Source organism: Paralichthys olivaceus, chromosome 9 (genome assembly GCF_024713975.1).
Source record: "Paralichthys olivaceus isolate ysfri-2021 chromosome 9, ASM2471397v2, whole genome shotgun sequence".
NCBI classification, from domain to species: domain Eukaryota; kingdom Metazoa; phylum Chordata; class Actinopteri; order Pleuronectiformes; family Paralichthyidae; genus Paralichthys; species Paralichthys olivaceus.
The window spans coordinates 9,765,244-9,791,993 of record NC_091101.1 but is presented as its reverse complement, the minus strand read 5'-3'; the positions used below and the strand labels follow the sequence as shown (position 1 = coordinate 9,791,993).

General features: G+C 41.3%; 1 protein-coding gene across 2 annotated transcripts; it reads left to right on the top strand.

Moving 5' to 3' along the window:
• Window positions 1-289: 289 nt before the first annotated feature.
• cyfip2 (cytoplasmic FMR1 interacting protein 2) lies at window positions 290-25,955 on the top strand. Of its 2 annotated transcripts, XM_069531108.1 has the most exons (30): window positions 290-532; window positions 8,169-8,318; window positions 8,420-8,509; window positions 9,209-9,286; window positions 10,131-10,232; window positions 10,361-10,542; window positions 10,622-10,718; window positions 11,999-12,127; window positions 12,234-12,338; window positions 12,419-12,507; window positions 12,625-12,862; window positions 13,019-13,171; window positions 14,465-14,604; window positions 14,694-14,841; window positions 16,120-16,273; window positions 16,384-16,540; window positions 16,628-16,724; window positions 16,811-16,887; window positions 17,372-17,480; window positions 17,623-17,742; window positions 17,866-18,065; window positions 18,147-18,234; window positions 18,617-18,760; window positions 18,875-18,965; window positions 20,242-20,372; window positions 22,559-22,631; window positions 22,737-22,831; window positions 22,948-23,186; window positions 23,690-23,837; window positions 23,941-25,955. In XM_069531108.1, the coding sequence occupies exons 2-30, from the start codon at window positions 8,202-8,204 to the stop codon at window positions 24,106-24,108; spliced, it is 3,759 nt and encodes a 1,252-aa protein (XP_069387209.1). In that variant the 5' UTR covers window positions 290-532; window positions 8,169-8,201; the 3' UTR covers window positions 24,109-25,955. The 2 variants fall into 2 exon arrangements, with proteins under 2 accessions (XP_069387209.1, XP_069387210.1); XM_069531109.1 differs by lacking the exons at window positions 22,559-22,631; window positions 22,737-22,831; window positions 22,948-23,186; window positions 23,690-23,837; window positions 23,941-25,955 and adding an exon at window positions 20,994-21,139.
• The last annotated feature ends 795 nt before the right edge of the window (window positions 25,956-26,750 follow it).

Below are 26,750 nucleotides of genomic sequence, written 5' to 3'. Positions count from 1 at the left end.
CAATTGTGTTGGATTTGGCTGCAAAGCTTTTTATCCCTGAGACTGTTTTGTGGACTCAAACACTTCACCCACACCTCCATCCATATATAGTGAGCAGATAATGAGTGAATTTTCATTTTTCGGTGAAGCTCCCCTTGAAACTGTGCAATATATATATATATATATTTGTTGCATTGCTATCTATTGATGAAAATAAAGAGTGATAATTACATATATACTGCACAGAACTATAAAAGCAGATCACGTCGGGGGCCTAGAATAACCTCCCCTCCCCTGCCTCCATCCCTCCGCTGTGCCTGTGCCTTTAAGAAAATGCACTTGCAGCCATTTTCTGCTCTTTGTGTGGGGTGGATTAGCAGCACTGGGTCGGTCCTGGGCGAAACTGGAGCATCAATCGGCGCAGAAGACGAGCGGAGGAAAGGAGAAAACAGAAAAACGGCTCAAACCCAGGAATCGTCGGACCAGCAGCTCCAGACACCGCGACACCGTCCGGCCGCCCTCGCGTCTCTGCGGACGGACATGAAATTTACAGGTACGTGCTGCATGTAGCGGCGGATGCAGCCGCAGCGCTAAAGATGTGCGCTGGGTAGTGATGATGGCTGGAGACCAGAGCGAGAGAGAAGGAGAGAGATGCCTGTTTCGCCTCCTTTCCACCTCCTCTCTTTCCTTTCTTGTTCCCCTCCTCACATCGTATCACAGCGAACACACAGACACCGGGTCTGGTCGTGCTCTGGCACCCGGCGGCGGATAGAGCGTCTCCCGGAACCCCGTTAGCTTCCAGCGGCAGCGTAGCTTAGATGGGTGGGGTGAGGAGAGGAGAGGGTCTCTGCTGGAGCAAGTGCACCGGGGGATGGATGGATGGATCACCGACAGATGGACGGTGTTTGTAGCCAGGGAGGAGGTGGTGGTGTGTGAGGGGATGAATGTGATGCTGCTGCTGCTGCTTTCACTCCCATTCAGCATTTATTTTACTCCAACGTAACACACACACACACACACACACACACACATACATACATACATACACACACACACACACACAGACACACACACACACACACACACACACACACACACACACACACGGTTTGTGCAGCTATCCTTATTATGACTTTACATTCACCCTAATCACAGTTCACATATTATCACTAACCGTAACGAGGACCTCAGACATGATGTTTTGCCTCATTACGACCAGGACATGAGGTCCACTGGTCCTGACTAGGATAGTGTTGAATGCTGGAAAAGGTCCTTAGAGCCTAAGCCCCTGACCCTAATGATAGGCATCCAAATTAAATTCAAACCGTTACTAAAAGTGAGCACCGATTAAAATGTCCTCACTCCATATGCTATTAATGGTCCTCATAAAGATACAAGTACACACACACACACACTCTTCGACAGGCCTGCGGATGATGCACAGATGACAGGTTCACCTACTTCCGCTTCACACCAGTCTGATCATTGTTGTGTCTCTTTCTGTTTCTGTCGTTAAAGACTCATTATATCTCCACCGTCTCACTCCATCCTGTCACGCAGCAGCACAGACGTGAAGCTGCCACTGTTGCAGACCCACTGGAGTTGTAAATGTGTACGCCAACCCCTCAGCAGCCAGCAGTGACGTAATGATGAGGCTGTAGATGATGCTGCTACTGACCCAGGCACAAAAATTATTTAATAATATATAATAATTTTAATATTCATGTGATATTTTTACTCAAGCACTCAGTCAGGGTTATTGATCAAAATTAGGGCTGGACAATATGTCCAAATATGATTTCAAGATAAAACTGTTCTTACCAGTCGACTATGATGACTATCACAATAAATGTCACTTTATTATTTACTGTAACTGATTTTTGCTATTTGCAATTATGTGTTATATGCCTCCTCACTGCGCTCACCCAATGCATAAGCAATAATATCAGTAAATACTGAAGCTTGGTCAAATTGCTATTGATAAAAATGATATTGCAATAATTATTTGTTATGTTTGTTGTTGCCAAGCCCGAATCAAAAGAATACTTTTAGTTGAAGAAACGTCAAGGAGTGTGGATGTGGTATGGAAGAGATCCTAGATGAGAATATAATTTATTGGTATTGAGTTATCTTGGATTTAAATATACAGTAAGTCAATCAGCTCATTAGCAGGGAATGAAGCATCATCATCAGATTATTGATTTGAATAATAAACGAAGCAAAAACGCCAAACACTTCCTCATTAAAACTTTTTCAATGGTCAGTTCTCTGTTCTACACCATTGTAAATATAATATCTTCAGAATTGGGATGTTTGGTTGGACATAGGACGACATGTGAAGACGACATCTTGGGCTCTGAGAAACTGCAAAGCACATTTTTTGACAATTTAGAGGCCAAATGTGTAAAATAATATCTGTAGAAGCTTATCAACAATAGAGCTGTAGTTCCAGCCCCTGTAGTATCTAATATAACATATATAATATGGCTATTGTGAGATCTGTATTATTATCATTATAGTCTTTTTAGACAACTTGATCAGATGACAGCTGAGTTTAGTTTACAGTTGAATAAATCAAGAGACAAAGGCCTGTAGATGTATATATAACCAACCAGCTGAAGAGGAAGGGAAGTCAAGTAAAACAAAACTTATACACTGATATATTTCTGTTATGTGAAGTATTTAAATCTATAAAGTAAATTTAAATAGTTGTAAAAATAGTAGTTTTGGTGCTGTTACTTTAGGTTCGTTTGTTAACCCTCCTCTACTTGCGTGTGTCATGTGAGCCACGCTTATGTGATTGTTGTTGGGTCTAAAAGGTGAGCGTGACATCATGGGTGACCGATCATGGGACGACAACAGTTTTGCACTGCCGGGTCTTTGAAATGACAATCAGCCTGTCACATACCTCAGCCTGCCGGCATCCTGCACATGATGACACGCTGCAGACTGCACTGATGCTGCTGGAACACGTGTGTGTGTGTGTGTGTTTGTGTCATGTGTGTATGTATTTAAATGCTAGAGATTCCTGTTTCTTCCACGCTGAGCGGATCTCGTCTTATTGTGTGTATGAATATATATTACAAAGCTGGCCTTCAGGGCGGGGGGGATCCCATTGAGCAGTGTGACCCTGCAGTTGACACACTTTCTCTCCCTGTGTGTATCTCAGGCAGGATGTTTTACACAAAGCCCCAGCAGCACATACCTACAAATGATGCATCAACTGTGTTCGTGATGCTTATTCCCACTCTGTCTCATTCTAGTTGGATTATTTGGAGAACCTCCTCAACAACCTTGGATTCTTACAGTTGAGTGTTGTCATGAGGAGGACTGACCCCAGTGTGTGATGAGTAGAGGCCTTAGTTTTAATGTCAGACGGACCCGAGGGGGTTTTGCTGTGCAAAGCATTGATGTTCTGTGTTTAGTTCCTCTGATAGTCCTACTACTGTATGGGACTTCTGAGAGGAGTTGTTGTCTCTGTTGTTCCGCTGTAACACAGGCCTGCAGCTACTTTACCAAGTGTCCAGAAGGGAATGAAGGGGCCCTTTGCTTTGTAAAGAATCACACACACACACACACACACACACACACACACACACACACACACACACACACACACACACCAACTGTTGAACAGAGTCTCGTATAGGGTGGGAAAGTTTGTTCAGCCAAACCAGGCTTCTGTCTGCGCCCGTGTTTCCCAAGCACAGATGGGAGTTTAGCAATACTGTGCATGTTTGTATGCCTGACAGAACCGCTTTAGCGGGCTGTATGTTTTGCATTCTACAAACTCAACAGTTAAAAATAACTGAGCCTAGAAAGATTTGGGGGGTGCAGCAGTCACAGCAGTTCAGAGAATACAGGAAACACATTCTTCTAGATGACAAAATCCTCCTTTTTAGTATTCTGTCCTCAAACACACCGCAGCACACGCGGGTAAAGGTGGTGCTGACATTTCATAACTAAGCTCTCGTTGGAATGCACCACCATCTCTGAGGAGCTGCAGGCCTTTACTCATTTTGTTTGAAAATCAAAATAAATATTTCAAAAATCTAATTGCTGTTTGGCAAAAGTAATCTGCAAGGACTAAAACTCCCAGTATGTCACTGGCACTAAACACTACAATGGAAAATAATGTCACTCATCTTGCTTCTAGCATTAATAACATCTTTACATCCATAATTATCACTCCTATCATTTTATTATAACAACTAGTCTGTCAGAGCTGAAACCTGATGGTACACAACTCTTCCTGGTCTCTCTCTCTCCTCTCTCTTCCCCTCCCCTATCTCTCTCTTCTCTTACCTCCTTTCCACCCATCTTCCCACTCCTCCCTCATTTTTCTCTGCTCACCTCAGTCAGGTTCTGCTTGTGGTCTCTTCCAGTAAGTGAAGTTTTTTCTCTCCACAGTTGCCTAAGTGCTTGCTCATTATGGGCACTGTTGGGTTTCTCTATCATTTGTCAAGTCTTGCCTTGAAATAATGTATATTATATATATTATTATATATTATATTATACAAATAAATGAATTGAATCATCAGCTATAATGACGAGAAGGATCCGCCCATTTATCCAGATCTGCTCCAAAATTTAAATGGATCTTTCTCGGGTCGTATTCCACCCTTTCAACCAAGTTTTAATAAAATCGATTCAGTAGATTTTGTGTAATCCTGCTAAATAATCAACACACTCAGAGTTGCATATGTATTGAGATCTGATGCATATACAATATGTACTCAGAAGTTTTTTGTTAACTATTTTCATTAAACACAGGAAAATATCCCTTGTCTGATAGAGCTGAAAGGGATATTTATTACTGTACAGTAACTGAATCACCCCCTAAAATGCTTATTTTGATTAATTCTGGACCATTATCTAGATCCACACAAAACTTCCCCTGTTCATAGATATTAGCACTTTACAGATGTCTGATTTTGTCTCAATAAGATCTCTACATTATTTCTTGAAACATAACAATAAAATGTGGAAAAACCAATGTTAAATAAAATGGAAACCCTGGATTGCACCATTTATCCGGATGGGCACCAAAATTGACTTGGTTCTTTCTTGATCCACACCACATCCTTTCATCAAGTTTTGTAGCAATCGTTCCAGTAGTTTTGTGTATTGCAAACTAACAAACAAACAAACAAACAAAAACAGATGAAAACATAACCTCCATGGTGGAGGTAATGATAGAGTATGCATGGAGCACAACTGTAGAGGTCTGATTATGTAATGCACACAAATTGAGACTATAAACTAAAGCATAATGCATTAAACATAAGCTATTAAAATATTGAAATACAATAGAAAATATAAATAAAGTTTAAAACAATAGGTATAAGGAACACAAAAAGGAGAAACAGTGTAGACAGTACTCAAATAAAGTGATAAATCTAAATAAAGTGACATCTGGAGGTTTAATGCATAGAGGGAAGTGTCATCATAAGTTTTGCAAGACAGCTTGTGGTTAACCTCACCCAGCTGCAGTCTTCACATACATCGTGTTCACATAGACAGTTTGTTGTGACCGGAAACCCCACCCGCCACCTTTTTCACATAATTTATGATGTCACATGACATCGGCATCTGTCAGCATATGTGTGTCTCTGCTGGCCACAGAAAGTCACTGTGATCACTTTTTACCCTTTGTATGATGTCATCAGATAGAAAATCTGAATGGTAATTTTGGTTGTTTTGACATTTAGATGTGCTGAGTGCCATAACTGTCATTGTGTGGCTGAGTGCCTGGACAAATGATGAGCTGTATAAGGAAGAGATGTTCTGAAACCATTGTTCTCTTGCTAATACTGATTCTGATGCTTGGACTTTGAGTATCGGCCGATGTACTGACCCGCATTGAAAAAAAGTAACAACATTTTAACAGCTGTATGCTAATAACCCACCATGGAAGTGATGATTGCTATTGTTTTTGTTTGGCCCATTGGTTGTATTGTAATTGTTAACACTAGCACCACCCCTCGTCTTTTGTACAGTCTTAAATCTGCAGAACTTCCCGATGTGATATGTTGCCAAATTGCTGACATTTTAGCTAGTTCTGTCTAATGCTAACCCACCGACAATAAATGTGCCAGAAACAACCAAAAATAGGGTTTTCCAACGTTTGGTTAGCGCTGCTAGATCTAACTATATTATATATACACATACAGTATATACATTACCGGAATTTACAGACTACTACCTCTTCTAATATTAACTGGACCTCAGCTTTCTTCTCTTGTATTTGACAGATTAATGCTGTCAACTTTATTGCAACCTACTGGGCCGGCATGCTTGTTTGAGTGTATGTGTGTATGTATGTATATAAATAAATGTTGAATCGGATTGTACATTTACATACATCGTGAATGGTCAACATGGTATTTCTGATGCTGATATCTGCATCGGAACATCTAGGTTCCATAACACAACTTAATCCATATGACAAGCTTTACAGGTTGATGCAACATTTTACCTTCTGTTGCTCGAAGTTCTTTGTCTGCCTTTAACAAGGGGAAGAGAAACTGCCATGTTTGATGTTTTTCTGCCTCTTCTCACGCTGTTTGGCCTCTGGCACCTCTCAGCTCGAGTCGTGCTCTCTCTGGCTGTGAATATTAAGCTTATTATCGCTGCTGTCTGCCAGGTCAGACGTGAACAACGCTCGTTTCTGAGAGGCACATGATATACAGGCGAGCGCATACACACTGCTTTGCTGCTTTTTTATGAGGAGGAGAGGGCACGGCTGGGACTGTACAGTTTCAAGAGGAGCTGGTCTTATTCTAAAGACAAATCAGGCAGAGAGCTGCCTTAATGATAGCCATGCGCATGAATAGTATATGCACCTGTGTGCTCATATATAGCATTTTAATCTATATAAAAGCTACTCGGACTTGGACTTTTCTCTTTTGATTTTTGTCGTTGCCAGTGGATCCACTATCTAAGATAGCCCTTTTCTTTTCTTTTTTTAAATGTCATTCATTGCCAGACTTCTGTCTCGCCTTCCAAACATTAGTGAGATTTCCAGGTCTCTGCATTTCAAGAATTAGACGCCTTATCTGTTCCTCCAGTCGAATACGAAAATGAAAAGGAAACAGTTGGGGGGCCTCAGCAGGGATACAGGTGCAGGGTGAACACAGAGAAATTCTGCACTGCTCAGCGCATAACGGCTTTCACAAGAGGAAATGAGGTTGTCTAGACATGTCAAGACAATATCTGTTACATGTCTCTGACTGAGAAGCATTCTCTGACTGTGGAATATATATAAGTCATTCACCTATAGCTACAGCACTGGTTCCCCACTTTTCTATCAGTTGGCCCCCACAACCCTGTCAGATCAACTCAAAAATCCTTTCATCCGCAATACCCATTATGTCTTATATGTGTTTATTTTAATTGATTAATTATATCATGATTAGTACCAATGAGTTTGCAGTTGTATTATTGTTTTACCTTAAATTAACTCTATTTCTGCTGTTTCCCCTTAATTATGAGCTATAGTATTCAATATTTTAAGCTTTTCTGCTTTGTCATTATATTAACAAAACGTCATATTGGCAAAGTTTGAAGTTCTGTAAAACTGTAATGTCATAATAATAATAATAATAATGATGTTAATGTTATAATTATTTTAACAATAGTAATTATTATTATTATTATTATTATTATAAATCTTCATGTCAAATTCAAGTGTGTCCAGGTTTAGAAAAGACTTATTTGATATTCAGATGAGGGTGGTTGCGTCCCTTTTATCTCTGCCCTATAGGTCCTATAGGTCTTGAAAGGTGCAGTAGATTGTCAGGATGAGGATGTCATTGGCTCCTCAGTGTCCCACATCCAATCAGATTCGAGTGTGAAAACGGGGTCATTAGTGTGGGATTTTTGAGCGCTGAGTTTTACACATTTTTCTGCCTTGTATCTGTAAACAAGAATTATTTGTGAACATCTCTTTAAAAACTTTTTGACCATAATTTGTTCCCATATCTGTGATGTTCAGATGTTGTTGTCAACTAAAAATATTTATTTATTTATTAAAATCTACTCAGCAGTCTTCCCACATACTCTGGCAAATGCAGCTGATGTACAAGTAATTGGGAATCACACATCCAATCCCATCATGCATCTTGCTTTCTGCATGGGCGCTTCTTCTGCTTCCTTATCTTACATCACTTCCTCTCTCTCCCTGTCAGACTGCGTTGTTGTGTGAGTGACGGTTTGTTACCATGACGACCCATGTGACCCTGGAGGATGCTCTGTCCAACGTGGACCTGCTGGAGGAGCTGCCCCTCCCGGACCAGCAGCCATGCATCGAACCCCCTCCCTCCTCCATTATGTACCAGGTACGTTCTCACAAACTCTGCCACTGCTATTTGCCATCATCCCCATTTGTTCAGACATTTTCAGTTTACCCCTTTCACTCTCTTCTCCCCCTCTTCTGCAGGCTAATTTCGACACCAACTTCGAAGACAGGAACGCATTCGTCACTGGCATCGCTCGTTATATAGAGCAAGCAACGGTCCACTCCAGCATGGTGAGATTTGTGTTCCAGTTTTCCCACAATCACAGGTCACGGCCTGTCATTATATTGGTTTTTACATGTAATTGGTAAAAACAAGTTTGTCGTTGTCTGTCTTCAGTCGCTGCTGTTACTCTTTCAGTGAACACAAAGGAGACGGAGGGAAGCAGCCTCACACCCTAAAGAGAGCCTTGTATTTTTGTGAATTGATTATCATTTGGCTCCTTTGTTCAGACTTGGCTAGGCCTATAGCACCACACACACACACTTGCATAATTACACATTGCCCTCACACAGGATGGTAGTGAATCAGGCAGCCGATGGATCACTAAAGCTCTTTCCCCTGATGGTGAATGAATGGAGAGTGTGATTCGACTGGTAAAGAGGGGAAGTGGAGCTTTATTTAACCCTATTCAATGGGGAAGTCCCATTGAGGTGGAAGCTGGTCTATTTGAGGACTCTCCTTGTTTAAAGCGAGTCATGGCGAAATCTGTCTTACCTACTTCTGAATGGAGGAAATCGTTCCCTGCTCAAATATTTATCAAGCCCCATTCACCCTGGAATATGTGGCTCTTCTGAAATGTTTGGTATTTTCTGTGCTGCTAAGTGCCTTTGCAACAATTTCAGTAGTAACATTCAAAAAATAAGACATGCACTAACAAAGATCAATTTTGCCACAATGGTGCATTGATAATTAATTATGTGTTTGTGCAGAATGAGATGCTGGAGGAAGGACATGAGTACGCTGTGATGCTTTACACCTGGAGAAGCTGCTCCAGAGCTATTCCTCAGGTAACGCGCACACACACACACACACACACACACACACACACTCACAGCCACTCACAGCCACGCACAGCCACGCACAGCCACGCACATCATGTGACATGCCTCATTCTCCACAATCATCTATTATACACACCCACCTTATTAGGCAGCCTATTTAAGCAGAGAGAAATTTCCCATCAACCCCTATGCTTACACTGCTACCAGTTGCTTCAGCCCCTCCACCACCCCAGCATCCACCTGCAGGTGGGGGGGGTTACAAGTATTTGCTCGTCACTCCCATCATATCTGTGTAATCATATCAGGGGAGCGATTGAGTCGGAGCCTAGACGCCAAACACAAACTATGCTCTACTACCGCAATAAACTGTTGAACGTGAGTTGTCTGACTGAAATTTATTTATTCCTTCTATCCATCTTCTTTTTTTTTACTTTCACAGCCCCACTTGCAAGTGCCCCTAGCAGCAGTCAAAGCATTCAGAGTGTTGCATTTAAACCCCAACCTAAGCCTTACTGAGAGCCAATTCTAACCCTTACCCTAAACAAAATGAAAAAGATAGGAATGTCCTTAATCTTAAAGGTTTATGCTTAAAATGGTCCCAACACAGACATAAGTACACTCTCGCTTTAAAAAATATTTGAATCTAGTCTAGTTGGACAAAGCTGTACCTGAACTTAGTATTTTACACTATATCATTTTCAGTAACTGGACAGGCACAGTTTTTACATACATCCCAAAAAATTCTTAGTGACACAACGTCTCATATCATCAGTCATGATAATTACGAAGAAACAAAATATTGAACTGTGCTCAATCAAGTTGTGTGATGGCACCCTCTTGTGTCCGCTAGGTGAAATGCAACGAGCAGCCCAACAGAGTGGAAATCTATGAGAAAACAGTGGAAGTGCTAGAACCTGAGGTGACCAAGCTCATGAAGTTTATGTACTTCCAGGTAAGACTCAGCTGTCTGATATTTTAGTAGTTTAACATTTTCATAATCAATAGATATAGTTATAGTTTGTTGTTGGGTGAAATGGTCACTGGTCTGTTTCATGTATACTGGTTTCTCTGTGTTTACAGCGGAAAGCCATAGAGCGTTTCTGTAGTGAAGTGAAGCGTCTGTGCCACGCTGAGAGAAGGAAGGACTTTGTGTCCGAGGCTTACCTGCTCACACTGGGCAAGTTCATCAACATGTTTGCGGTGCTGGATGAACTGAAGAACATGAAGTGTAGCGTCAAGAATGATCACTCTGCCTACAAAAGGTGGTGTATCACAATCCGAAGAAAATCCAGTTCCTTCCTCTGAGAAGCCAGATGAACATTTCTCTCCTCTTGTCTGCAGGGCTGCTCAGTTCCTGAGGAAGATGGCTGACCCTCAGTCCATCCAGGAGTCCCAGAATCTCTCCATGTTTTTAGCCAACCACAACAGGATCACTCAGGTTGGTTGTCAGACCCTGTGCGTCATATTTACGTTGCAGTTTGAATAAGGGCTGTTTCTCCTTTGAGTCTTTGTCAAAATGGCACAGGATCAAAAACCTTTTGATCAAAAGGTTGCTGCAAATGCAAATCTATAATACATTATAGAAGATGAGCTCCCAGGTGTCAAAATGAATAGCTCAGAAAAGGATATGCTAGACAAACTGAGGAGGATGAACGTCTGAGCTATATCCAAGCTGCCGTGTGACAGGTTAGGCTGCATGATAACATTTTGCAGTATGAATTAAAGAGAACCTAGACTGGCACTCAAGAGAGCACAGGGCCAACAGTCCTCTCAAATTTCACACACTCATAGATCTCATTCCTCTAAATATGAATGATTTTCTTTCATCACGATTCATGAATTATTTCCTGGGAAATTTATGAAAATGTCAAAAAATCTCCCAATGTTAGAGCAAGTGATAAAAATTCCTGGATCCACATCGTTATCTGGATCCGGTTTCTCTCTTCATCCATGTCACATCCTTCCACCAAGGTTGTACATATCTGTCCTGTAGTATTTTCTGAATCTTGGAGGTAATAAAGCAGTGATCTGCCTAACCTTAACTAATATTTATCCTAAAGAATATGCTGAATGAGATCGTCAGGAAAATCTCCAGGATCAGATTTGAGATAGTCACAGCTGTGGTTTGTCACCCATGTTGCAATGACTTGACTGTTTAAGGCTCCTCTGCTTTAATCTCATTTCTATTCATGCCCGTATTCTGAAAGGTTTCAGAAACAGACAAAACAGAGCAGTACCACCATAAATTGTGGGGGGGCAGTGTAGCCAATGGTCCAAGCAAGAGGATCATAGGACAAGAGGAAGAAATTTATTTTAGGAGAGACTTTTCAAGTTGGAAAGTTGGACCAGTGCGGACGCTTTTATCAACACATCCGCCACTAGGGCCATGTTTGTTGTTGTCAGAAACTCTCTGACACTGCCCTCTAGTGGATGTATTACAACCATACTGAAGTAAAGGAGGCATTAGAAGTATGTGGGCAGTGACAATTACATCATTTGAAACAAAAATCTCTCTCTTCATACAGAGGCAGAAGAAATTAGCCTTAATTCTTGAGAATGTTCTAAACACTTGAAGATTCCAAGGTCCATTCACGGGCCATTTACATTTGGCTTGATTTGTGAGGTCTTCACAAAGCCAACAGACACTTTCTGGCAAATATTCACAAATGAATGATTGTTAAATCATACGTGACCTGTTCTGTCTCCGTCTCTGTGCAGTGCCTGCACCAACAGCTGGAGGTGATTCCTGGCTACGAGGAACTTTTGGCCGACATTGTCAACATCTGTGTGGACTACTATGAGAACAAAATGTATCTGACACCAAGTGAGAAACACATGCTGCTAAAGGTACAGACATTAAATTCACATTTAAAATACCAACTGTCAATATGTGTGATCTCCTGCTGGCTCAATGTCATTTATCATTGTAAAAACAAATATCTCTGTGTGTCAGGTGATGGGCTTTGGTCTGTACCTGATGGATGGAAACGTGAGTAACATCTACAAACTAGACGCCAAGAAGAGGATCAACCTGAGCAAGATTGACAAGTTCTTCAAAGTAAGGCTAATCTCTTTTATCCAGGAATATACCCGTGGTTGTGATCTGTTGGTGAGACAATCGTTACTTTTGTTTTTCAGCTTCAAGTGGTGCCGCTGTTCGGAGACATGCAGATAGAGCTGTCACGTTACATTGAGACAAGTGCCCACTATGAAGAAAACAAGTCCAAGTAAGATAAATCTACTTGTATACCCACTTTGAAATCTGAAATCCTTGACCATCGTGCCATCTGCTCCTGCCCACCCCCCCCACTCTTAACCCTCCATTTTCTCCATTCTGTGCCCAGGTGGACGTGCACCCAAAGCAGCATCTCGCCGCAGTACAACCTGTGCGAGCAGATGGTGCAGATCAGGGAGGACCACATCCGTTTCATCTCGGAGCTGGCGCGCTACAGCAACAGCGAAGTGGTGACGGGCTCGGGCCTGGACAGCCAGAAGTCGGACGAGGAGTACAGGGAGCTGTTCGACCTGGCTCTTAGAGGCCTGCAGCTGCTGTCCAAGTGGAGCACACACGTCATGGAAGTTGTGAGTGAAGCGAGGGATTGATTTGGTTCGTACGTGGGAGGGGAAAATGCTTATAGTGTGTGTGTGTATGTGTGGCTGTAGGTATGACAGGTTTGTGGTTTTGGAATTGATCGGCTCAGAGGTGGTCTATTTATAGCCCTCTGTTGTTTCTTTCAGTACTCGTGGAAACTGGTCCATCCCACAGATAAATTCTGTAACAAGGACTGCCCTGGCACAGCGGAGGAGTACGAGCGCGCCACACGTTACAATTACACCAGTGAAGAAAAGTTTGCCCTGGTGGAAGTCATCGCCATGATCAAAGGGCTGCAGGTAAAACACATGGTGACCAGGACAGGTGTTGAAGTGCGTGTTCTGAAAAAGGAGATCTGTATGTGGTGTTCTCATCAAATGGTTATAACATGATAGACTGGAAATAAAGTTGGATGATGGTTCTCCATCTTCCTAAATGAGGCCAAGATATCCTGGATACAGGTTCTGCCATTTTGAGCTGGCTACATCTTTCAGAGCCGGAGTCTGCACGTAGTGATCGTGGGGTATCAAGGTCCTGCCGATTCATGCATTTAACCAATCAGGAGTCAGTCTCAGCTGTCAATCATGATGTTTCACCATGTTTTTATAGCCTTATATAGCATGTCCCACTCACTAACATAGAGGAGGTGGGGTTTATGACCTATACTGCGACAAGCCAACTGGTCAATCTGTATCTTTTGGCTTCATCTTTGTCCTCCATCTTCATATACAGTCTATGGCCTGTGCATACTGTATACAGATATAAAACTAGTCACTAAAATGCTTTGATGTTATATATTTTGAACTTTATTGGAATATGAATATGTTTGAGAAATCTGTTTATTTGCTGAGAGTTTGACGAGAAGATTGATGCAACGCTGCTGGGTTCGCTAATGCAAACGCTACAGCACCAGCTGACGAGCTAAGCAGAGACTGGGAACAGGGGGAATATGTTAGCCTGACTGTATCTGAAGAGTTATTTTTAAAAGGGTCGTTACTTTCAGACAGAACCAGGCTAATTGTTTCCCTGTGTCACCTCCCTTTATGCTAAGCTAAACTGTTTGCAGGCTTTAGCATTTTTATTTTCAGCCCCACTGTGCAAGCATTTGTTTTCGTTTTAAAATTACTTCAGTTGATGTTTGACTTTCACTGAGCAGAATGACACATATGCAGAGTTTAATACTAGGAGAAGAAGAGGGAAGGTTTCTCTGTTCTACCTTTAATCTTATTTTAATTTCTGCATGTACAAGCATGAATCTGGAAGCCAATCATAGTCAAGTGTCCATCCTGCACATTTGTGTTGTGAAACTTGAAACCTCCTGTGCACATGAGAGAGGACGTTTCAGTTAAGTAGAAGACGTTTTCTCTTAAGCAGTTAAACTTAATAATAATAATAGCATATTCATATATTCTGATTTTTTCCAATGAAGGGGAAGTTTTAGATTTAGAGTCAGACAAGTTATGTGGAGCTAATTTTTTTTATTGTCTTCAGATTTGTCTGGAGGGATTTTTTTTTATGGATACAATAATGTATATGATAACGATATAGATTTTTTTTTTCAACAAGTATATCTTGTGTAATGAACTGTGTAGGTTCTGATGGGCAGAATGGAGTCAGTGTTTAACCAGGCCATCAGGAATACCATCTACGCAGCGCTGCAGGACTTTGCTCAGATGACCCTGAGAGAGCCTCTACGCCAGGCTGTTCGCAAGAAGAAGAACGTCCTCATCAGGTACACGCACATGAAGATAATCTAATTAAATGCACATTAAAGTTAAATCTTATGGCTCTTGCACTTTTATAATCCTGCTTTGTATGCAGTGTTCTCCAGGCCATTCGAAAGACTGTCTGTGACTGGGAGGGGGCGAGGGAGCCTCCGAACGACCCCTGTCTGAGAGGAGAGAAGGATCCCAAAGGTGGATTTGACATTAAAGTGCCCCGCAGGGCTGTGGGACCCTCCAGCACACAGGTAAGTTATTCTTAAGAAGCGGGGCCCATTCAGTATATATGGCATACCACGAGTAACACCTCAAAGTACAAATACATGGAGAAATTCTTCATTAAAAATGTACATCGGGAAAAATACAGATACAATTTAGTAACATTTATTTGAAGTATCCAACTTAAAAAATACAAATTTTACAAAATGGCCCTTTTCAGATGGTTTATTTTTCTGGTCTCATGCAACCAGATTAATTATAATTTCCTGTATTGTAACAACTTTATCATTTGTGTAAGTAAATGGTGTTTTGTAACTTTTGCATAGCTCAAATCAGCCTCTGGTAAACAAAGAGCTTCAAAGACAAGATTCTCATCTGTGCAGGGATTTTCTGAACCGGCTAAAATTTCACTTGTTTTTCATGAATGAGACAAATCTTTCTGTTCCAACACACGTTAATAAGATTGTTGTTACTTTATTGGAAAATAGGTTTTGACAGTCTCATTCACGCTGCCTTTGTGTATGAAAACAGATGTGTCCGTTTCAAACAATGTATCCCACTGCCCACGTACTTCCATTCGTCCTTTATGCTGGCATGGTTGTTAAGCAATACAGCCACTAGAGGGCAGCGCAGAGTTGATAGTTTCTGAGAATTTCTGGAGGAGGTTGTTATGATGTAAGAACAATGCAAAAGCAGCTGTTTGTCTCTTTGCCTGGGTGAAGTAACATAATATAGATAGCCTGTAGTTAGCCTGTAGTTAGCCTGTAGATAGCCTGTAGTTTCTCACCAACTCTTAAAGTATTTCCTCTTAAATTTCTCTCATTGTTGAAATGTCTTCCTTGTGTCTTATGGTTGTCTCGCCTGAACTACTGTCCTCACTTCCCCGCACTAATTCCTGTGATACTGCTCCATTTCCTTTGTTTGGTCCATATCTGTAAGCGTACACATGTATGGATGAAATGAAAGCAGAGCACATGCAGAAGGCTCCATCTGCTTGTGTGTACGTATCTAACATTGAGCACAAATGTGCCATTAGTTGGATTTTAGAGATACAAGATAAGTTTGAAAGATTAAGAAACATGAGAATAGATCGAACTGTTACATGGTTTGTGTGACAGACAAATAGTTTTTTCTGAACTCTCTGCACTAAATCTAGATTATTCCCCATGTTTCGATCGTCTTTGACTTCAGAAAATTACAGCCAAAGAAAATTATTAATATTGTTTTATTGCTGTGGTCTGTGAACATCTGCCTCCTAAACCCTGAGTATGAGTTTTCATCTTTTCACCTTTGTCCTCCCCCTGCAGCTGTACATGGTGCGCACCATGCTGGAGTCCCTGATCGCAGATAAGAGTGGCTCTAAGAAGACTCTCCGCAGCAGTCTGGATGGACCCATAGTGGTGGCCATAGAGGACTTCCACAAACATTCCTTCTTCTTCACACACCTGCTGAACTTCAGCGGTGAGAATGGTGTCACTAAAACGATCCGGTGTGTTGTCATGTGAATGTAAAATCCTTGTAGAGATTTGATTGAATCCCCTTCTCTCTTTTCTGCTCTGTCTTGGCTGCAGAGGCCTTGCAGCAGTGCTGTGATCTGTCCCAGCTGTGGTTCAGAGAGTTCTTCCTGGAGCTGACCATGGGCCGCAGAATCCAGTTCCCCATCGAGATGTCCATGCCCTGGATCCTAACCGACCACATCCTGGAGACCAAGGAGCCCTCCATGATGGAGTAAGACAAACACTTCCCTGTGAAACTGAATGTGTTTGCACTTTGAGTAGACAAACTGTAATGTAACTGCTACTCTTCCTCCCCCAGGTATGTGCTGTATCCTCTGGACTTGTATAACGATAGCGGATACTACGCTCTCACCAAGTTCAAGAAGCAGTTCCTTTACGATGAAATTGAAGCTGAGGTAACGCCACTTGGACACGTTCTTAGAAATAAAATGCATCCATCTTTGTCTCTCTAACACCCTCACAATGTGCTTCTGGTTTTCAGGTGAACCTCTGCTTTGACCAGTTTGTCTACAAGTTAGCGGATCAGATATTTGCCTACTACAAAGCAATGGCTGGGAGGTAGGAAGTGTCCATATGAAGTCATTTTCAGACATTAACAGCTTCATGTGAGGAACGCAGCAGGTCATTGTCTGGGTCAGACTTGTTCACAACAGGAGAATGTCAGGAACATTCAGACGAGGGGTGGGGCCTAGGTAGAACATGCAGGACATGACATACACATTTGGAAATCACTGTACTGTGACCCTTATTGCCAAAATATCTCAAATCTTGTTGTCTTTCCAAGTTTACATCTTCATCCGTGACTTCGTACATGTATGGCTCCTCTTTTTCACCTTGAGCTATTTCTATTCTTTTAGTTTCTTCAGTTTTGCCCACCGTGTGGTTGGATAAATTGATAAATTGTCCTGTTGTATTCTCTCGTCTCACTCGCACATTTTCCACATTTTACCGGGGCGCTGTCTGAAAGCAGCATTAGCAGCATTTTGCACTGTTTGTCTTGATCGACTGAATTTGTACCAAACATATGATTTGTGTTCCACAGTGTCCTCCTTGACAAGCGCTTCAGAGCAGAGTGTAAAAACTATGGCGTGATCATCCCTTACCCTCCATCAAACCGCTACGAGACGCTGCTCAAACAGAGACACGTGCAGGTAATGGAATAGTGAAAGGCTTTTATTTTCTCATCTACTTCTCAAATGTAAGGACGGACAGCCATCATGTTAGCCTTTATTTACTGCACATTTTTTTGTAGAATATTTACAAGATTTTCTATGTTCCTCCTGAATCTTGCAGCTGCTCGGTCGCTCCATCGACCTGAACCGCCTGATCACCCAGAGGATCTCTGCAGCGATGTACAAGTCTCTGGACCATGCAATCAGCCGCTTTGAGAGTGAGGACCTCACTTCCATAGTGGTAAGATCAACCACCAATGATACACTCTGTTAATTCTGAGCTTCATTCTTTTGAAGCCCGACCAATCCAACTTTGTGTTCAAATCAAACTTCTTCACAATTCTTCTGTATGTCTCCGGTGCAGGAGCTGGAGTGGCTGCTGGAGATCAACAGACTAACCCACCGGCTCTTGTCCAAGCACATGACCCTGGACAGTTTTGACGCCATGTTCCGCGAGGCCAACCACAATGTCTCGGCTCCCTACGGGCGAATCACGCTGCACGTCTTCTGGGAGCTGAACTTCGATTTCCTCCCGAACTACTGCTACAATGGATCCACAAACCGGTTAGTTAAGTTTGATACGCTCTATTTGTGAAGACACTGCGCCTGTTTCCTCTTTGGGTTTTAACATTTCTTTGGTGTCAGCTTTGTACGTACAGCCATCCCCTTCACCCAGGAGCCACAGAGGGACAAGCCAGCTAATGTGCAGCCTTACTACCTGTATGGGTCCAAGGTATGGTGTCACTGATGATTTATTTTTCATACATAACATTACATTTACTCATTCAGCTGACACTTTAATCTAAAGCGACTCATGGCTGAGGGACTGCGCTAAATCTTAACAAGAGTAGGAGACCATGAATAAAGTAGTAAGTAATAAATCTGTTCTGTGATTTATTTATACAGCTCATTATAAACAATAGGATTTGAGCCAAAGGGATTTACAATCACGGCAAAGGAAAAGCAATACAAGTATGGATGTAAAATAGAAGTGTGTTAGCTGGAGTAGACGGGTGCAGCCAGTGGAGGTCAATGAGCAGCGGACTGACTGACTGTCTTAGACTTTGTCATAGACCAGATTAACACTGTCTCTGTGTTTCTTCCTCTCTCCTCAGCCTCTCAACATTGCCTACTCCCACATATACAGCTCCTACAGAAACTTTGTTGGCCCGCCTCACTTCAAGACCATCTGCCGTCTCCTTGGTTACCAGGGCATCGCTGTAGTGATGGAGGAGCTCCTTAAGATTGTCAAAAGCCTGGTATTTATCTCCATATGGCTATAAAACATGTTTCCATCCCTCCCAGTTTGCAGGATTCTCATTTTTCTCCCCTTTATTTTCCCATTGCTTTCTATCTTCCCTTCCACTTCACAGTTACAGGGCACCATCCTGCAGTACGTAAAAACACTGATAGAGGTCATGCCCAAGATCTGCCGCCTTCCACGCCACGAGTACGGCTCCCCAGGTGAGCTTATCGTCATGGCTGTTACAGGACATAGTGCATGTGGAGTTATAGCTGCAGTATTGACAACACCAGTTTACAACCATTAAAGCTGTAAATTGTAATTAAGTTCTAATAATTGTTGCCTAGAGAAGGAGGGGAAAAACTGAAAATGATACATTTGCCTCTGATATTTGCAGAGTGGATTTGTTGTAGTCATATTCACATTTACAAATTAGTTTGTCATTTCTGCATTACACAAAACAGTTCAAAAGTCAATAATCATTTTACAAAATTGTTTCGTTAAAATAGCAATAAACATGTATCCTGGCCCCAACTTCAGAAATAATGCAATGCAATGCAAATTTATAGCCCACGGTCTCACTCAAACTGCAGCAACTCCATCGTACACGTCCATCATGATTTCTACTTGATTTTTCCTTCTGAACAGTTCTGGCTTATTTTTTTCATTTCAAGATATTTAATCGACAGTATAGTAAATGAAATGGGAAGAGAGACAATGGAGGAAGACAAACAGCAAAGGGTCAAAGGTTAACCCTTGCCTCCGTCTCCATGCTGCGTGCTAGCTCACCTGGTAGCGCAGTTCATGTCTTATTTTAAGTTCTCTTAATAAAGACTATGTCAGAGTAAGCGAGCAGGGTGTCAGCAACATGAGGGATGGCGTTATTGGTCTGTCGGTCAGTCCCTTTTTTGTGTTTAACCACTCCTCTCTGACAACACAACTTTTTTTTCTGGAGTTTCTCATCACATGTTGTGCTACATGTATCTAAATGCTAAGGTTGACATATTGGAACATACCCAGAGATGAAAAATACTTGAAACTAACTGCAAAACATCCATAGGGGGCAGTGCAGAGCCAGTTTTTGACAGCAACACACATAATGATTACACTCCTCCGGCTACTTCCGTATCATCTTTGTTGATTCCCTGACCTTCCACTGTGCATTTTGGCTGGAGCAGTGTGTGCAGATTAGAGGGCTGTCAGATGGTATATCCTATGAGGAGGGTTTAGTAATCTGTAGATCACTGATGTTCTGTACCTGGCTTACAGCCTCTGATCTTGCCTTCAGCAGTTAACGCCCAGCTGTGACCAAATGTGGGTCAGAGTGGCTGGGCAGACCCGCTGACACCTGATTCAGTCATAGATAATCAATGACATAAAGAGGTTCTATCAGGAACTGTCTGTTGGGTTTAAATAATAGATTTTATGTGTTTCTTAATTAAAAACCTGGATTTTTCAGGGTTTCATTGCTGTATTTTTTCTTTTCTGTCACCCCAGGAATCCTGGAGTTCTTTCACCATCAGCTGAAGGACATCATTGAGTATGCTGAGCTGAAGACAGACGTCTTCCAGAGCTTAAGGGAAGTCGGGAACGCCATCCTCTTCTGTCTGCTCATCGAACAAGCTCTGGTAAGATTTTTTTCCTCTGCAAGCTCAATTCCCTATCTGACAGTTATGTCACTGTTATACTCCTGTTGGCTTCTTCTTCTCCTCTTCCTTTTCTTCATTCTTCATCCTTTCCATGTTCCTCCTTATTACTCCCTTTCTCCTTCCCCTTCTCCCTTTCCTTTTCCTTCTCATCCTTCTTTTCCTTTCCCCCCCTTTCCTTCCCATTCTCCCTCTCCTTTTTCTTCTCCTCCCTTCCCTTCACCTCCTTCCCCCTTGATTTCTTCCTTCTCCCCCCCTTCTCTCTTTGTTGTCTTTATTTCTGTACTTTTTCCCTCATGAATTGTCTCCCCTTACTCCTCTTTCTTTCTGACCTCTCCACTTTCTTTTCCCTCTGTTGTCACTGAGCATGATCAGTGGGGGGGGGTATTGATTGCCCTGATGTTATGTGGGAAAGCTGCAACCAGGGCGCTGTAACCAGGGCGCCTGAAGGTTTCTGGTTAATTTATAGCGTTGATTCACATCCTAAATCAATACCGAAACTGTCAGGCGCCTGGTCCGAGTGCCCCCAAGTGTGTTGGATGTTTTGATGTTTTTTTCTGAAATACAACTCTATTTTTCATTTCACGCTGGCAACTACCTCAGGTGGTAAGGACTTAGGTCTTGTCGTTAGTATCACAATGACGCCGAGACCGAATTTATCTTCCTCTCTTCTATTTCTTGGTGGTTTGGGCTGCTGTGTTTCTGTTTTTTTTCTCTCTTTTCTCACCATGTTAGTTTGGCACACACAGTTTCACCTCCAATCAGCCATGGAAGCAAAAGGACGAGAATTGCAGTGAAATTAAAATGTTTGACCAAAAAGGTCACTCAAGTAAATAAATGAAGACTGATGGTTGATCAAGTCTTAAAAAAGTACAGAATCATCTGTCCTTGTCTTCCATGGACGAGGTGATAAAACATTTCTGGTTGGTTGTTGGTTCAGTCTTGTGCTTAACTCTTCTACCTCCATTTCTCTCCTCTGATTCTGGGAGCATGTAATGCCTGTCAACACAACATTACCTCACTCTGTCTACCATTTCTGTCTGACTACACTGACCTCTGTGTACATAGGCTGTTTGTGTGTATGTGGGTTTGGTCTGCCTGTGTGTGTGTGTGTGTGTCTTTCTTTGATCATTGCATGGCTCTCTTTTCTCACACATCCCCCTTTAGCTGAAGTTTCATGATGCTGCATCTCGGCATTCATTTTGTTTTGTAGCTTGTTGTCTTAACTAACAATCGCCATGACAACTGTTATGGACAAGCATTTCATGTAGCCAAAATACATTTTGACAATTTACTAACCAATAACTAACGTTCGTTAGATTATCAACCATTAAACCAAGACATTTTTTGAACAAGGGGTTTATTGCAAACAACAGCACAAACAGTAGAACATGAGGATTTTACTTATCATCACACACCTGCAGCACTCTCGCTAATTCATACACACACAGACAACCCACACACACAACACACACAACTGTCACAGTCAAGATAAATCTATTTGCTTCAATGGACCTTAAAAACATCCATAGTTTTAAAGTTTTTAGCATCTTAGTCAGACAGACGTCTCCATAACTTTCCGCTTTATGTCCGTGTTCTCGCAGCCAGGACAAGCAGTCACTCAGATGCGCATGAGAGTGAACTGCATACACGTTCAGTGGGCAGTAACGATAAGGAACCCACATTAACAGGCCAGGTCTACACAGTCCTCAGCAGAAAGCTTTTTACTGGTTTTCATTCAGAGGTAGCAACATGTTCATGCGGTGTGGTCAGTCTGGTGCACAGTCTGTAACTGTGAGACCCTCAGGGGAGAAAACCTGCTCAGATGGTCCAGAGGATTATTTTAAAGGATTCAACTAAAGAGAGCTGGGTACACTTGAAAAAAATCTCATTTATCTCCTTCTCTGTGTAAACTGGAGATAGTGTTGACTAATCTAACAACATACTCCTACACTCATTTTCTCAACGCTTTAGTCATTTAAGAGTAGTGTTAGGTCTTAGTTGTTCACCACTCACAACTAACCCTGACTGATTTTGAGACTGAAGTTAAAGAATTCAGCGAAATCATCATCACCTCATGGCTTCCTGCATGCTCGGTAAGGGTGTTCATGAAGTATAGGGGGTGAGGTTCTTGATGAAAATACTCTGTTTTTGTGCTTGAATCTCAGTCCCAGGAGGAAGTGTGTGATCTGCTCCACGCTGCCCCCTTCCAGAATATTCTGCCTCGAGTCTACATCAAAGGTATAGGAAAGAGGAAAATTATAAAAAGCTGAATCAACTGACTCACATCGGCTTCATTTTTGTACAATAAATACATCCTGTTACTTGTGTTTGTGTGTTACACAGAGGGAGAGCGTCTGGAGGTGAGGATGAAGCGGCTGGAAGCCAAGTACGCCCCTCTCCACCTTGTGCCTCTAATTGAGAGGTTGGGAACCCCACAAGTAAGTTTAACACCATACTGACTTCAGGAGGTCTGGCAAAGAGGAAAAATACATTAAATGGTTATTTATTAATATTGTTGTTTTATGTTATTGTGGTTTTTGTATTTTTTCACCAGCAAATTGCCATCGCCCGCGAGGGAGACCTGCTGACCAAAGAACGCCTGTGCTGTGGCCTTTCCATGTTCGAGGTCATCCTGACACGCATCCGTAGCTTCCTGCAGGACGGCGTGTGGCGTGGACCTCCACCCACCAACGGCGTGATGCACGTTGACGAGTGTATGGAGTTCCACCGCCTGTGGAGCGCCATGCAGTTCGTCTATTGCATTCCTGTGGGCACACACGAGTTCACAGCAGAGTGAGTAACGCCCAGCTGGCGTATGTGCAGTTCAGTCATCCAACACACGTGTGGTGAAACATGATCATGTAGAACAACCTATGATAAAGCAAGTTGTAAGGTGAAGGTAAACAGCTGATTTCAGTAAACTTCTATATTCTTGTACATGCTTCTGGTCGTTCTCACATGACACCACACTTTGGTTTACGACAGGAGCCGTTTTTGCACATTCCTCCTTTCTCTGGCACCGTAGCAACTCTAAAAAACCTTCAGGGTATGACTAAGACTTGCCACATTTACTCACAAGAATGCCTACTTCCACTAAAGCTAACACTTGCCATGTTACAGAAAGGGAAACAAAATATCTGCTCTAGAATATAATGGGTTCTTCTCTATATGTTTGCATAATTGTATTAATGGGAATATGTACTGAATTTAATATGTTATTTTGCAGAAATGTCTTAAATATGTGCGTCACATTAATGGAAAAATAAGTGCTGTGTTTTATATGCTTTACCTTGCAGGCAGTGCTTTGGTGATGGGCTGAACTGGGCCGGCTGTGCCATCATTGTGCTGTTGGGACAGCAGCGTCGTTTTGACCTCTTTGACTTCTGCTACCACCTGCTCAAAGTCCAAAGACAGGACGGCAAGGACGAGATCATCAAAAATGTGGTGGGTGTATCAGAGCGTCTACATTGACTCACACAGTATTTACTTCCTTTTCTTGCAGCTGTATGATTTAAATACACCCGTTATTGCATTTTGCCCTTGACAGCCCCTGAAGAAAATGGCGGACCGCATCAGGAAGTACCAGATCCTCAACAATGAGATTTTTGCCATCCTCAACAAGTACATGAAGGCGGTGGAGACGGATAGCTCCACTGTGGAGCATGTCCGCTGTTTCCAGCCTCCTATACACCAATCCCTGGCTACCACCTGTTGAAAAAGACCCTCACATAGTGCGCACACACACACACACACACACAAACACACACACTTCCCATAGCTGTGATACTTATTAGAGGTCTAGGTTACTGCGATGACTCCCCATGGGCTGAGAGAATCCAAAGACAAATCCTCTCAAACTGTTCCTGTGTCTACACGATGACTGTCTTTGGATTCTTTAAACCCTCAGGCGTGGTTCCAGACCAGAGGTGGACGTGTATATTCACACCTTTTTCTTTTACGATCTGTGTGGCTCTCACTCAGACTCATGCATGCCTTCTCTTATTCCCTCTGCTGAACACCTGTGGATTGGACCACTGTCACAAATGACAACTAGAGTATGTCTGTCCTTACAATCTGAAGTTCTTTGGCTCCACGTTTGAAATAACAGTCTTTCTGGGTCAGAAACCCGTTGCAGATTTCGCTCTCAAGAGCTGAGACAAAATGAAATCTAACATTGTTTAAATATAAAACTAAATAATACAACAGATAACTAATTTTCTAAGTTATATAAAGTTATTTTAAGTGCAACATGGTGCTCTTATGCTACTAACATTGCTTGCACAGGCACTAGTATGCCTGTGCTATCATTATACAGTATGTGCCCCTCTATATGACCCCCACTCATTTGTTTAGTAGCTTGATCTGCCAGGTTCATGATACATAGTGTCTGTCATGATGCATTTGAGTACTTCTTCTACACCTGCTTGGTTTCATAGGAATGAAGGTCCACTGCATTTTTCATTTGCTTTTACTCACCCTCAAGTTTGTTTTATTTTGTTTTTTCGCTTGTTTCTGTCGCATTTTAATTTAGTACCAGTTCCACTGTAAATTTCAGTGTTGAGCAAAGTGAAGTGTTGAAGTGTCGTAATTGTCCTTGTTTTTAATTATGAATATTTTTTACTTTACAAATCCTCGGTATACTTGCCTCTCTACTACTGACTGGAAACCTCATCCTGTGTTTATTTTATTTGGTTTTTCTCTCTTTTTGTCTGTTGGAAAGATTTTTATATTCTGTACATGAATACAGTGATATTATTTACAGTTTGGGGAAAGGTCATCTGGGTTAAATGTGTTTGCTTTTTCATAGAGTTGAAGAAAAAAGACTAAAGAAACAAGACTAGAAAATACCTCTAGTTTGTATAAAGACATTGCTGTTATAGATTAACCTGTTTTGAGTGTGAATGGATGACGTTGGTCTATGAAACATAAACTGCACATAAAGGAAAACAAAAAAAATCATACTAAAATGTCAGTTATAATTAAAGGGCAGTTTCCTACATATAGTCAGTATTTACTATAGATGGATTTTTGCTTTAGATTTAGCAATGTTATTAAAATATGCAAAAATATCCCTATTTGCTTTTTCATATGAAGGAAAACCCGAATTATGAATAACCTTCCCCCAAAACAACCCTGTGATCTTTTTCTGCCACGTTTTGAATGAAGGAAGTTTCTTTTGTATCTCCAGTGTCTTTTTATCATATTTATTCAATTACAAGTTCTTTTTCATTTAAGGTTAATCTAGTAATAACAAAGGTACCAATGTATCATCTCAAAAACCTTAGCATGGCAAGTGTAATTTATTGTCATCAATGGCTCCATTTGTGACATGAGGCTTTGTTTATGATATTGTTGTACAAGTGACCATGTTTTCAAGTACAAAAAAATGACAGAGAAATAAGTATAACATGTACAACAATCGTCCTGCAAAGGACTTGAAATTATGTTGTATTTCCAAGAAATAAAAAAAAAATGTTTAACTGAAAAAAATGAAGTTGTATTTACAGTATTGGTTTTCAGTGGGTTTGACCTTTAAGTGCAGTATTAAAGTTGTCAACAGACTTGTCTCTTCAGGTTCTTCTAATAATTGAATTAGTGGAAACGATTTGTGGACTAGCTGTCACTTACACACAGGGCCACTGAGGACACCAGGGACATGTAGTTGGTGATATTTCAGCAGCATGACAGACTTTTAAAAGGATATATCACACACACGTACGGAAGAGTGTTAGAGCCAGGCATAAAAAACATAGTTAGAGGAAGATATTTTTTGCATTTGAATAAAAAATAAATGTCAAGAGTACAGATGTTAAGGATGCTTTCGTCTACACAAGACATTTTTTAGAGGTAGCACATGCACATGTTTATGACATCACATGTTTGATATATTCTCTCAAAGTTTGACTCAAATCCTGAGTCTCAACAATTTTAACTTTTATTCTTGAGTGCAAAATTGACAATAATTTCTCTGAAGTTTAGTTAAAATGTTCTTGAATTGTTATGACTTTGTTCTCCCAATGCAAAATAGAAAACAAAAATCTAATGTTTTTTTAGAGAAGATTAAAATTAAAAACCTACAAGTCAAATGATAACAATGATAATAAGAATATAAGGGAAATAATATTGAGTTCTATAGCTGGAACTGTAGAGACAGTCCCTTATGTTCAGATTCCTACGAAATTATTAACTAATAAACTCAGACACATTTAAATGTATTATAAATAATACATATATAAATTATTAACTCAGAAACATTTTAATATTGTATTAATATAATATAAATATTTAAATCTACGATAAATATAATATCTATAAATGATTAACTGAAAAAAATGAGAAACATTTGAATATATTATT

Coding starts and splice junctions, on each gene's coding strand:
- cyfip2 (XM_069531108.1), top strand. CDS start 8,202: ATGACGACCCATGTGACCCTGGAGGATGCTCTGTCCAACGTGGACCTG. Junction 14,842..16,119: donor TGGGACCCTCCAGCACACAG/GTAAGTTATTCT, acceptor CTCCCCCTGCAG/CTGTACATGGTGCGCACCAT. Junction 18,761..18,874: donor TTAAGATTGTCAAAAGCCTG/GTATTTATCTCC, acceptor TCCACTTCACAG/TTACAGGGCACCATCCTGCA.